This window comes from Balaenoptera ricei, chromosome 14 (genome assembly GCF_028023285.1).
Source record: "Balaenoptera ricei isolate mBalRic1 chromosome 14, mBalRic1.hap2, whole genome shotgun sequence".
NCBI lineage: Eukaryota > Metazoa > Chordata > Mammalia > Artiodactyla > Balaenopteridae > Balaenoptera > Balaenoptera ricei.
In genome coordinates, this window is record NC_082652.1 from 67,255,316 (window position 1) to 67,269,321 (window position 14,006).

The 14,006-nt window shown below is 35.0% G+C and overlaps 1 protein-coding gene across 7 annotated transcripts in view; it reads right to left on the reverse strand.

The window, feature by feature from the left end:
* PIAS2 (protein inhibitor of activated STAT 2) overlaps positions 1–14,006 on the reverse strand; it is a 94,505-nt gene that overhangs the window by 62,652 nt on the left and 17,847 nt on the right. For all 7 annotated transcript variants that reach the window (XM_059895206.1, XM_059895201.1, XM_059895200.1 and 4 more), the window contains one exon: positions 5,635–6,109. In XM_059895206.1, the coding sequence (XP_059751189.1) occupies positions 5,635–6,109 (475 nt within the window). The remainder of the gene's footprint in view (positions 1–5,634; positions 6,110–14,006) is intronic.

The following is a 14,006-nucleotide window of genomic DNA, read 5'->3' on the forward strand; positions in this document are numbered from 1 at the left end:
ACAACAGCTGCAAAGATCATTTGGGGAGGGCAGAGTACTGAGGTTTCAAGCTTCTTGTAAAACAGTGGCTTTATTAATTCAGAATTATGAAAGAGGAGAATTGTTACCAATTGTTCAATCACAGAAATCATTCATTTCCTTTATCTCAGTTCTCCATCTTCATCCCCTATATCCAGTTAGTCATTAAGTCCTGTTTTGTTTTGTTTTTTAATTTTCTTATTGGCTGCCTCCTCTCTATTTTCACTACCACCATCCTACTCAAAACCTATTATTACTTTGTACAAATGAAGGAGCAACCCTGCCTCTCTGCCAGTCCCTCATCAGAACACAAGTGCAGAGCTAGTGATCCTTAGCACCACTTTTTCATCACCATTCCTCTGCTGAAAAATGCTAAGCAGAACTTATCTGAGAATGAACCACGTCTAAACTCCTTTATCTATGAGAACCTCGATAACAATGGCCTCAACTCTTTCCTAACAAATCTACATTTCCAGTGTCTCCCCAAGTCCTGCTCTATTCACTGTCAGGTCTCACAACTGTGCCATTTTTATTTCTACTCCTGTGACTGCTCACACTTCTCACCTTTCCTGATGCCTACTCTCCTATACACTCCATCAGTTCAAAGCAGGCATATTCATCCTTCAAAGCTCCCTCAAGTGTCACTCCTACTCCAAAAAGTCTTGATTAACTTCTTCATTCATTAGGCCAACACAATATTTGAGCTTTATGTTCACAAGTTATAGGGCTTCGTCATACAAGCATATAACTGCTTGCTACTTTTCTCTCATGTTAATATTCTCTCTCCAACTAAACAGCAAAATTCCTAAAGCCCACTCCATACTTCTGACTTCTCCACAATTACGCTACATGACCATATCCATATTAAATCCTCATTATATACTTGTTAACTGAGTTAACAGAAATGAATTTATCCAAATTCTTTAGAAGTGAGATTGTATTTTAATGGCTTTACATTAATGTGCATATCACTTTAAACCTGTTTAACTGCACCCAGAGGCTTAATGAGTATTTCCTAATATTCAGAAATTTAAGAATAAGAAAAGATGTTGATGCTCATTAATTTGTCACCTATCAGATTATAAAGATGAAAAGACCAACAATACAATGCTGATGAGGTGTAGGGAAAATAATACATTCATACATTATTGGGAGTATAAATTGCTGCGATGCTTCTGAAGCAAGCAAAATTTCTCTACAAAAGTTGAATATCAAAATATTAAATAATCATACTCCTTGACCCAAAATATCCACATCTAGGCATTTACACTTCATGAATATGCAACGCAAGTATTCAGAAACACATATGCAAAAATGCTCACAGCAGCAATGTTTCTAAGACTGCAAGAATAGTGCCCAAGACATGTTATACACTAAAATACTTCTGAATAAATAATAAAAACTGAAAACAACTGAAAATGTACATCAACAGACTACTGGTTCAGTTATGGTACATCTACAAGATAACAGACCTACTATAATCTACAGATGTACAATATATTTCTAAGAAATACAGTTAAGAAAGATTGTCAAGGCGCAGAACTCCAGAGGGCACTTTTCACAGTGGTACAAGTAGAATAATGCCTTCTACCTCTACCAGAAAAGTGGCACAGTGGCTCTGTGGTTAGAAGAGCCTTGTTTAATGAAGGGGAAGAGAAAAAAGATGACATAACACGCAGAGAAACAGTTAATTATTGATATGACTCAAGCTGAGTAATAAATGAGGTTATGAGGGACTTTCCCTTTTTGTTATACTTCTATGTTTGAATTTTCAATTACTAGCATAAATTACTTTTGTAATCTGAAAAGCACAATGAAGACATTTTAAGGAATCAAAGACTCATAATACTTTGAAGGTATTTCACAAAATACCAAACAGCTAGACATATCAACATGTAGATGTTTATAAACAGAGTGAACAAAAAGAGCTAGTCACAGAAGAATATATACACAGTATACCATCATATAAATTTCAAAAGCAAGCCAATTAAACATTATATTTTTTTATACATATATGGTAAAAACAAGCAAAAGAGAGAAACACAAAATCCAAAATAGTGATTTAACTCAAAAAGGAAAAGGCAAGGAAATGGCTTCAAAGATACTGGCAATGTTCCTTTCTTAAAAACTGTAGGGCTTCCCTGGTGGCGCAGTGGTTGAGAATCTGCCTGCCAATGCAGGGGATGCGGGTTCGAGCCCTGGTCTGGGAAGATCCCACATGCCGCGGAGCAACTAGGCCCGTGAGCCACAACTACTGAGCCTGCGCATCTGGAGCCTGTGCTCTGCAACAGGAGAGGCCACAACAGTGAGAGGCCCGCGCACCGCAATGAAGAGTGGTCCCCACTTGCCGCAACTAGAGAAAGCCCTCGCACAGAAACGAAGACCCAACACAGCCAAAAATAAATAAATTAAAAACAAAAAACAAAAAACAAAAAAACTGTACAGTAGTTTCACAGGTGTTCATTCATGGATATTCTTTATAACAATGTTTTTTATGTATTCTTTTGTACAGACTGAATATGGACAAATTTTTTAAAGACAAAGGATTTCATCACCAAAAGAAATTATCTTAAAAAAAGAAGAAAGAAAACAGAAAATTGAAAAAAAAGACAAAAATACTGCCTATGAGAGTAAATTAGAATAGCTATTTAAGGGAAGAGAAGAGAGATTTTGTTAGCCTGTTTTCAGATTAGGGGATTATGCATCTGTTACAGTAAAACCTCAGCTATAGAGAACCTCACTTAGTATTATTGTGTACACTCATGCTTTCTAGATGCCACAGTTTGTCATTTTAAATGCTAAAATAATTTTATTTAAACAATTTTAATAAAACCAAACTGCAAAACTATGTAATAATGTATCTTCTTAAATAGAATATACTCATCGTGGTTGTTTGGGGGTTTTATTTGGCATCAATACATGCACCTTGCTGTAACAGCGAGTCCCTCAATACTAAAGGACTATTGGTTTCAATATTCCCAAGAGGTTTTGGAACGACATTTTTTGACTTTTTGTTTGGTTTTTTCTACCAGAGCTCTTCCAATCTTTCCCATGTTGTTAATTAATTCCTGCTCAACACTATGCTGATGGCTTAGAAATCATCTAATCAACTATATATTAAATCGAGAATACATAGACCGACCCACGGATGTCAAGAATATGTGCTTTGAAATACGGATTTGGTATCTCTTTCAATTCCTGAGGCTAATTCTCAGTTCCCAAATGTAAATAGGTTTCTCCATAACAGTGTTCCAAATAAATGGATTTACCCCAAATTTTTATTTTTACAAGTATTTTCAACATTATATAACCAAATCGTTAAAACTTAAGGCAATTTCTAAATGTCACTGCATTGCTTTAGACATCATGATACTAAAAATTTTCATATGAAGAACGTTACTGGAAATGATTAAATTTTTCCACTTTTATTTGGCAGACTATATGATATTATGCCGATTTTTTAACTTTCTACTTCAAAGTCTAAAACAGCCTTTTTTAGATCACTGTTTTATCAATCTGAAATAATAAGACTATATACATTAAGAAAATTCTTTTTTCTTTTTCTTTTTAGGGAAGGCAGGATAAGGAAATGTTTAAGCCTTGTTTTAAAACAAAAATCTGTTTATAAAGTTTATAAAAACAGTGATAGGCAGAACTCCTGAAAAATACATGAGTCAACAATTTTTTAGCTCAGGAGCAAAAAGTTATTTTATAAGCTCTGAGGTTTCATGTATTTCTTACATTCTAATGCAAGCTATGAGCAAAAGGCAGGTTTTCTTCTTACCCACTCTTCAACAAAAAATGTCTCTGGCATTATTTTATCTAAGCCACATGAGATACAAAAATTTTATTTTAGTAAATTTATAAAAAGCCTATTACCTTCAATTGAGGTTAATGAAAGAGAAACTCTATGAAGAATACAGAAAAGTAAGAAAATTCTTATTTCTGTTTTTGAACAAAGGAAAGTATGGAAAGCAAGGCACAAAGCCTCTTCAGAGCTCGCTGCTTGGCACACCGCTGACGCTAGAAGCAGAGAAGACATGCTGCTGCATCTTCTCTCCATCTCCAGTCATCTTCCTTCCAGGCATTCGATCCGGTTCTGAAACACCTTCCCCTGTAACCAGGACCCCACATGGCCTCTTATGCTCAGTCCTGCCTTAGCCATATTCCTGAGTTCCATGAGGTAGGGTCACCTAAGCACATTACTCGTCTGAATCTTTCTCAAAACACAAAGAAATAAATTTGCAATAATTCCTAAGAAACATGTGAATGAGCCATGACACTGTATGAACCAAAAACCATGAAAAAAGGAGAAATTAAAAAATAAATTATGGAAACATTTTAAGCAGATAAATGAACCTGGTTAAAAAAAAAAAGTTAAAAATGAAGTAAAATCATAAAAGAAACACAGCTGGGTAATAAACTTTTTAAATGTTTGTTCCTGTTATTAATTTTAAAAATGAAAAATCTAAACAAGATACAAGTTTTCACCTACCGAAATTGCAAAGATCAATAAAGGCAGGAAGTAAAAAGTGCAACGAGAGACATTCTCTCACTTTATGGAATTTAAACTGGCACAGCTATTCTGGAAACTAATTTAGTAATATGTTATCAAGAGTCCTTATTCTTTGATGCAATAATTCTACTCAAAGGACTTCGCACAAATGCGAACAAATACAGAATCCTTATTTCAGAATGAATGTAATGAAGGGATAAAATGCATTACTCTACCTCCCTGGCTCAGTTTTGTTAAACAAAAACAAAGCAAGGAGAGAGGACCTGGGAAAAGCATAGCCACCCTGGCCTGCCACCATCAGGCATACTGACCCCATTAACCAGCCCTGCCCCTCAAAATTTCCTTCTAGTTCAACCAAGATATACAAGTATAGTCCTATACAAAACTAAAAAAGCACATTGATATATTTAAGAGAGTTTTCAAATGACTTGACACAAAAAGCGTTCTTCTTAGGATGGAAAGGAAAATGACCTCCCGGACTAACTATGAAATGCTATTTCCCAAACAATTTATTTTATCAATAAATTCAAATACCTCTGTAAATAATTTCATTAGCCAGTAAGAAATAATGCCATTACAGCATAGAAGTCATGAACCTAGGTATAAATTTGTTAAAGTCACATGTATCAACGTTTATTAATATAAAATTTATTACATTTTCTGAGCAGTCAATGGTTATTAACAAAAAGCTAAATAACGTGTGTCAAACTCTGCCACGTTAGGAAAAAATTAAGTATAAAAGATTTATTCCTTAGGAAAACAGTTTAAAAAGCTATGTTAAACAAAAACTAAGTCTCTTTGTAAAAATACCAAAAGCATCAAAAGGTGGAACCACAGCAACAAATAAGATTTGTGTCTTTTCGTATACACACAGAAGCAATTTGAGTTCTAAGCTATAAGAAGAAAGTCTGATTGACTAATGAAGAGTTTTATACTAGATTTCTGTCATGGTTGCCAATATTTCTTTTTATTTGTACATTTAAACATTTGGTATTTTAATGCCTCAGTTTTATAATATTAACAGCAAATCATTAACAGTTGAAGGCCTCTTGCTTTACTTACTCTCTTGTCCAGAAGAAACAGATTTCTCTAACACTTACCTAAACTCGTGGGCTTGATGAGAACATCAAGGACATCATAAAAGGGTAAGTTTTTTAACTGCACATCAGGATGAACAGGAGGGATTGGGGGAGATGGCTGCTGCATCTCAAACGTGGGTTTAGTGTCTTGAAGCAGCACAGAACCAACAGGAGAGGACGGCGAGTGAGGTGCAACTGAAGTGGAAGGCAACGAGTGGATTCCAGCCACAGCCAAGTCAGGTTCTACAGGTGAGGAGCTACCATCCAAACTGAAAACCGATGATTTGATTGTGGATAAATCAGAAAGGCCTTCAAGAGTCCGTGGGTATCGGCGTCTATACAATTCTCGGATTTTAATCTGAACCGCAGGGCTGCAGCCGCTCTTCAGTAAATGCAGCGCCCTCATCAGGAGGTCATGCTTGCGTCCACTTTTATTCCTTCCGGCAAAGCCTAGTAACACTTGTAGTTCAGAAACCCTAAAACTAGAAACCATATTCTAAAAGGAAAGGAAAAAAAAGGGATATAAGCCAACAGTCACCCTCAAGCATATAAAAATCCTATCTAAAATATACTGTAAAACCTGATTTTTCCAGCATTCTATCAACTGGCATGTGCTAGTAACCAGCATTTTCACATATCACTTAGAATTGTTACTGTTTCTATAGCCACCACCCCTCCCCCACCAATTACAGTCAAGTTATAGTGTTAATTATGCTTTGTTGTACTCAATTTTGGTAATCTATAGTCTATTGGTTTCTGCTAACCACTTCATTATCTGATTATGCCCAAGTGTAAACCCATATTTGCTTTATCACTACGAAATCTAAACCAATGAAAATGTTCCTCTTCAAAACTAAGCCCTACCAATACACAATGGAATGTCTGTTACAGTATTATCAGCAATTAACCAAAAAAATTTAGGTTTCTGCAACAACGTACCTGTAAAATTTCTGAGGTTAAGCAAGAAATCTACAAAATCAAGACAGAACTGTAATACAAAATCCAATGAATTTTTTCACCCCAGCTCAAATATTAAGGAACACACAACATAAGAAAATAAGAATATTTTTAAATATTAAAGCTAAAAACCACATACATCTTATTTAGCAGTCAAACTTCTAAAATGACTGAAATTCCCAGCTAAGTATCCAATGTGAAAAATAGCTTTGAAGAGGAAGGATATGAGTGGTCATAAATCTTAAAAGGCAAGATACCCTCCTTGCCACTCTACCTACTTGTTCTTGGGTGTAAAATGAAAATTATAAGTAGTTCCCGTTTCACAGGAACCTTCTATTTAATTCAACAAAACCTAGTAAATTCTAACCACTTACTGCCTCATAAACCCACCTACGTAAGTCATTTTCAGCCAATTCTGAACTCAGAGGTAAACCACACTTGGGTCAGATTTATCCGTACCACACATGCACCATCTGGCCAGAAAGAGGGGTAAGACCTGGAGCTGAGCAAAAGCCCTTTCAGAAACCGACCTTAAGGAAACTCTCCCCAGCCCTCCTCCTCAGTGCTGCACACTCTACAGCCGCCTGGGATTCCTTCTCAACCTGGTGAGTATGCAGTGGCCATACCAACAGTTGGCAGTGATTCATAATTCCTCCGTTCTGCACTTCTCAGTCTCATTGACAGCCCAGGAGCAATTGCTATAACTCTGGTTTTTAAAATAATTGTTGGCAATACTTGCTAGTTTTCCAAAATGCAAACAAATTTAAATATATCAAAGTAATCTGCATGTACATGCTGCATCATAATTCTACTTCATATACTATGTCTCCAAATTTCATATTGTACAAGTCAGAGAATGCTAAGTTATAATCCTAGCAACCATTTTATACTCTTGATCAGTGCTGTCCAATAGAAATAGGAACCACATATATAATTCTAAATTTTCTAGTAGCCACATTAAAATAAATTTTAAATTAATTTTGATAATATGCTTTATTTAACCCAATATATCAAAAGTATTATTTCAAGATGAAATCAGTTTTTGTGATTTAAAAATAGTCATTTTTTAAGTGTCAATGAGATCTTTTTCATACTAGGTCTTCAATATCCAGTGTGTATTTCACACTTGGAGCACATCTCAATTTGGACTAACACCACTTCAAGTGCTTAGGGAGCCACATGTGGCTAGTAGCTACCACACTGGACAGTATGGCTCTAAATCATACTCTAATAGCAACATATATCACAAATACCATGATCATTATACTTTAACTCGCTTCATTTCCCCCATGTGTAAAAGGAAGATTTTATTTATCTTACCCCTTATGCTATGAACAACAAAGATGGAAAACAAGAAAATTTTTGGCCCGTCTCATGGCACACCAGTAACAGTCAAGGTTTCATGCATAATAAGGACTATGATAGCTTTTGGAAGTTTCCTCCCAAGCAAGAAACGCAATGCATCTTTCCCAAAGTCCTCAATTCTAAAAAAATACTTCAACTGAAATCTGCCTATATTACAGTAGCATAAATAACATTAAATCATGGAGAACGCTAACAACAATCAGGCTGTGATTCTTTCTAAAGAAATCAAACTAACTCAGAATACACTGATTCTCTCCTTACACTTATTTTCAGGTGTTCTTCACTTTAAGGAAACTTGTTTTACAGAAATGACAAAATAGAGTACAAGGCACCCTAAAGCTTGACTCTCAAAAAGGAATTTCTGGGAGGTCTCATAATACTTATTTCCAATGGTAACTTTATTTGGCAAAGAATGCTAAAGTAATTGGTCTAATAGCTATTGTAAACATACAAATGAAAAGGAAGAAAGAGAGAAAGGCTTACAACTATGAATGCAGAATCACAGGATTCTGAAGCAAAACAGAAATCCCCTGGTTTGGGGAAGGGCAAAGGAAACAACAGGAGACAGGACAGTCTTTGCACTGCAAAATGTTGCCAAAATAAAGTATTGCCAGGCACTTGCTCAAAGAGGATGGTGCTGAGAGTCGATGGTGTGGAGAGTCAATGGTATCCTGTGGAAAACTTCACACCAGCAATCACTAGTTCAAGGTCAAGTCCTGGCATCAAGACTTAGGACCTTGGCAAAGTCACATTATCTTTCTGGTCATCAATTTCTATTTTAAAACAACAACAACAACAAAAAACCTCTCCTTTATTTAGCATTCACTATTAAAGATATTCTCTAAGGAGATTACTAAGTCAAATTCTATGAATATGTTTTTCTTGGCAAACTCTGCTGGAACCCACTTCTTAAAGTGATGCCTTTTTTTTTTTTTTTTTTTTTAAACTCTGTCTTCAACCAATTTCAGCAGCCACCAGGTAAGGTGAGCCTGCTATGAATACTACCAAGAATGGATTTCTGCTGTTACTTTCCACCAATCTCTGATGTCTACATTTCTAGTCTAATTTTTTTCAAGTGGATTTTATCCAATTCATCCTGCTGCCTCCCAAAGTCTGCCCTCTAATACTTCAGTTACAATTGCTATGTGCTCTATACAGAGAAATTTCTCAGTAAATGTTTGCTGACTGACTTTAAGGAAATTCATGAACTACAGAGAACTATGTTGGCATGACTGATTTTTAAAAAGATACATAAGCAATCTGATTTCTAACGAAAAGCTAAATAAATTAAGACTAGAAATTTAAATCAATCTTTTTCTTTGTCAAATTTAAATAACACAAAATTATTAAAAAATTTTAAAGCTGGGACTATATATAACTGAAACATTACATATAGGAGTGAAGGCCACTTGAAGATGCTATAAAATTGTCAAAAATAGCACAGAATTCGGGGAAGCTCTAGTGGGTCAGCTAACGCATATATATGGAATCTTAAAAAAAAAAAAAAAAAGGTACTGATGAACCTAGTTGCAGGGCAGGAAGAAAGATGTAAACATAGAGAATGGACTTGAAGACACAGGGTGGAGGGGGAAGCTGGGGCGAAGTGAGAGTAGCATCGACATATATACACTACTGAATGCAAAGTAATTAGCTAGTGGGAAGCAGCAGCATAGCACAGGGAGATCAGCTTGATGCTTTGTGATAACCTAGAGGGGTGGGATAGGGAGGGTGGGAGGGAGGCTCAAGAGGGAGGGGATATGGAGACATATGTATGCATGTGGCTGATTCACTTTGGTGCACAACAGAAACTAACACAGTATTTATACTGTGAAGCAATTATACTCCAATAAAGATCTATTAAAAAAAAAAGTCATGGTAAAGAACAATACAGCTTTGTAAATCCTCCATCTGCTATGATGTATAATATGGGGAAGGGAGAGGAGCTGCTGACAGAAACTGACAAATCACATTATTAATATCGCCTATCCCAACTACAATATTAAAACAATCTACACCTTCACTTATAAGAATGGATTAAAAAAAAAATCAGGTACATATTCAATACATCAAAGGCATGTTTGAGCTGATGCCATAAGAAAAACTATGTGGCCAGTTAGAAAGATACTGCGATTCCAGAAGTCACAGGAGGCCCCAGTTCCTGGCCCTGTACTCCTGTGAAATCATGTAGTCCCTGTAATTAAATCCCTTTTTACTTGAGATACTTGACGTGGATCTCTTCCTCACAACGCACTGATAAAAATAACTACTCAGCTAAAAAAATCAAAATTGAAAATCATCTATTAAAAGAAACAATTAAAAAAACACATTTTAAAAACCTATAAAATAAGCCAAAGCTTGGGAGACCATCTCCCTAAATGCTTCCATTTTATACAAGATTTAAAATAAATTGAGTAGTCAATTTGAGAAGCAAAAAAGTAACAACAAACACACACCCTCAAAAAGAGTGAAGAATTAAAAGATAAAAGCAAGAAAACATAACTTAGAAAGCAAAATGCAAGAAGCCTGTAAAGTCAGGCCAAAAAAAGGGGAAGAAAATGAATATGGTCCTGAGAATGAGAAAAGAAACATAAAGACCACAAATACTAAGCAAATTTCTTTAAACAAAGAGAACAGCACATGCTGTTATATTCTAATAACTTAAAGATATAGACGTAAGTTATTTCCTAGAAAAATATAAATTACTCAATCTGATTCAAGAAGAGGTATATTATCTTTGTCCTCCTCCACTTCCAAAAGTATCTGTCCAGACAAGATAGCTTAGTAAATAAATTCTACTAACTCTTCAAGGAAAAGATGGAATTCTGTTCCTTAAACTGTTCAAGAGCATAAGAGTCAGAAAAATCAAATATAGGATAGAAGACAAACATGGAAAAAATGGTTGAACACAAAACACAAGTTTTTAAAATATGCAAATTATTGTTTTTCAAACTTCAGCAGGGGAATCCACTCATCCAACCAAAAGTTTAGGCAAAAGCCTGATGAAACGCCTAGTATACCACCTATTCTTTCTCATTTCCCAAGATAGATGATAATGAGTCTTTCTGTAACACATCAATGTTTCCTATGAGTACAGACACATAAGCCCTCAAAGTACCCAAATAAAGTTTAATCTACGAAAATAAAAATGGTTTAACATAAATTTAGTAAATTACTTGGTTAAGATGATGTCTGTCCTTATAGTCACATACTGAAATATTTATGAATAAAACTTATATAAAATATATGGAATTTCCTCTAAAATCATTTGTGGGGAGTAGGTGAGGACATACATGAAAAAAGACCAGAGGTGATAACTGTTGGGTATTGGGTACACAGGGAATTCTCTACTTTTGTTAAGTTAGAATGTTTCCATAGTAAAAAGTTTGCTTGAATGGGAAACTGGCTGTGGGGTATATGGCACTGTACTATCTTCCCAACTTTACTATTAATCTGAAAGTATTTTAGATTTAATTAAACAAAAAAATGTCAGTTTGTTTAAAGCTAGGATAAAAAGACTGTAGTCTAAATACCATTTCCCACAAAAAGAACCCAGGCTCCTTGAGGAAACTGGCAAGTCTGGGGTAGAAAATGCACAAGATAAGCCTACAACATCCTATTCAGAGAGCAAAGAAATTATCAAAGACTACTGGAATCTTGTCAGAAGGACACAGAAAACAACCCAGTAGCCCAAGACAAGCCAATTTGAGCAGCAAAAAGACTAATAACTGCATCAGATTCAAACACATCAAATATATTAAATATCATTTGCACATAATGATACTTAACAAAACAACTCACTGATCTTCTTTGAAAATATTGGGAAACCAACTCATTAGTATTCTGAAAATTGATAAAGAATGAAAACAATACAAAAAGATTTATTGGTTCACAAAAAAGCCATATGATTATGTGGATAAATGCTAGAAAAGCATTTGATAATATCCATTCCTGACAAAGCCTCTCAATAAACAGGAATAGAAAGAAACTCTTAACATGATAAAGGATACCTATCAGAAATCAATAACAAATATACTTAAAGATGAAATACTGGATCATAAAGACCTATAAAATACACATTATATTTTGTCATTTAAGAGAATTCCAAAGAACCTAGACAGTAAAAAACTTAAAAGTAACATTAACAATTTACAAATGATAGAACTTTTTATATTGGAAATGAAAGAAAATCCACTGAAAAATCAGACCCAATAATAATCAGTCAACAAAATTTTTTGAATTCTCTGTACATCAAATAGGTTTTCAAATGACTTATCAGGGAAAACAGTATTTTTTAAAATGAATCTAGGTAACATAAGGGTATGAAATGCAAAGGTATAAATTTTTAAAATTTGCAAAACCTACATTAAAAAAAACCTGATAGTACATTTTTTTAAAGACCTTGAATAAATTAAGGAATATGTTACTAGACAAAAGTAGTAAATGCTGAAAAGATGTCAATTCTCCCCAACTTAAGTTATAAATATAATAAAATTCCAGTAAATTTTCACAGATCAAACTTACAACAAAGAATTAAATAAAATACATAATATGACATGTGGTGATGAACACAATGGACAAAAATAAAGGAGGAAAAGGAAATGAAATGAAGAGGTAGAGGATTTGCAATTTTAAAGAAAGTAGAGCTCCCTGAGAAGGTAACTGAGTAAGTAACTGAAAAAGTAATAAAGCACCCAATGGATATCAGAGGAAGAGCATTCCAAGGCACAGGACACAGCAAGTGCAAAAATCCTGAGGAGGAAAGCATACCTAACACATTGAAGGGAAAGTAAAAGCCCATCACTGCTGAACCAGAGTAATCTAAAGGAATAAGTATTAAGATAGCAGAATGATAAGCAGAGAAAATGACAAACCTGGGGAGGGAGATAATTAACTGGATAAAATTATAATATCAAATTTGTGAGGCTAAGAAAAGATAGAACAAAAGTGCTGGGCAAAATGGCATGCATGAAGAGTGGTAAGCAGTTTAAAGTATTCTACAGGCAACAAAGGAAAAGAAAGTAATTTTAGATTTACATACATATGATAAAGTTTCAAGAGAAAATTCAAGAAAACTTCAAGAGTCTGTGAGAAAGCAAAAAAAAAAAGCACTAATTTCACAACTAGTAAAATGGGGAAAACATGAAAAAGAGGGAAGGAAAATGAACAACCCAAAAGACAGCAAGAAAACAGATAGGGAGACAAAACCCAGCAAAAGCAAGATGCTCAAAATGAAGGGGTACAAATAAATGCAAATATATCAATAATCCCAACAAAAAATAATGAAATAAACTTCCCAATTAAAATAGCAAGATTAGGGGATATCATTACAGAAACCACAGCATCAAAAAGATAATATGGGGTGGGCTTCCCTGGTGGCACAGTGGTTAAGAATCCGCCTGCCAGTGCAGGGGACACGGGTTTGAGCCCTGGTCCGGGAAGATCCCACATGCCACGGAGCAACTAAGCCCGTGGGCCACAACTGCTGAGCCTGTGCTCTAGAGCCCGTGAACCACAACTACTGAAGCCCACACACCTAGAGCCCGTGCTCAGCAACAAAGAGAAGCCACCGCAATGAGAAGCCCGCGCACCGCAACAAAGAGTAGCCCCGGCTCGCCACAACTAGAGAAAGCCCACGCGCAGCAACGAAGAGCCAACGCAGCCAAAAATAAATAAATAAATCTATTTAAAAAAAAAAAAGATAATAATGGGAATACTAAGAACAACTCTCCACACATGAATTTGGCAACTTGGTTGAAATGGATCGATTCCTTGAAAGACACAAACCACCAAAACTTACTCAATATGAAACTGACAATTTGAATACCCCCTCTAGCTATTCAGGAAATTTAATTCTTAATTTTAAAACTCCAAAAAAAAAATAAATTACCACACACCCAGATCATTTTATTGGAGAATTCTACCCAACATTTAAATAAGAATTAACACCAATTCTACATAATTTCTTCTGGAAAATAGAATATGAGAGAAGACTTCCAAATTCATTTTATGACACTAGTATTATCCTGATACCAAAACCAAACAAAGACAGTTCAAAAAATAAAACTACAAAC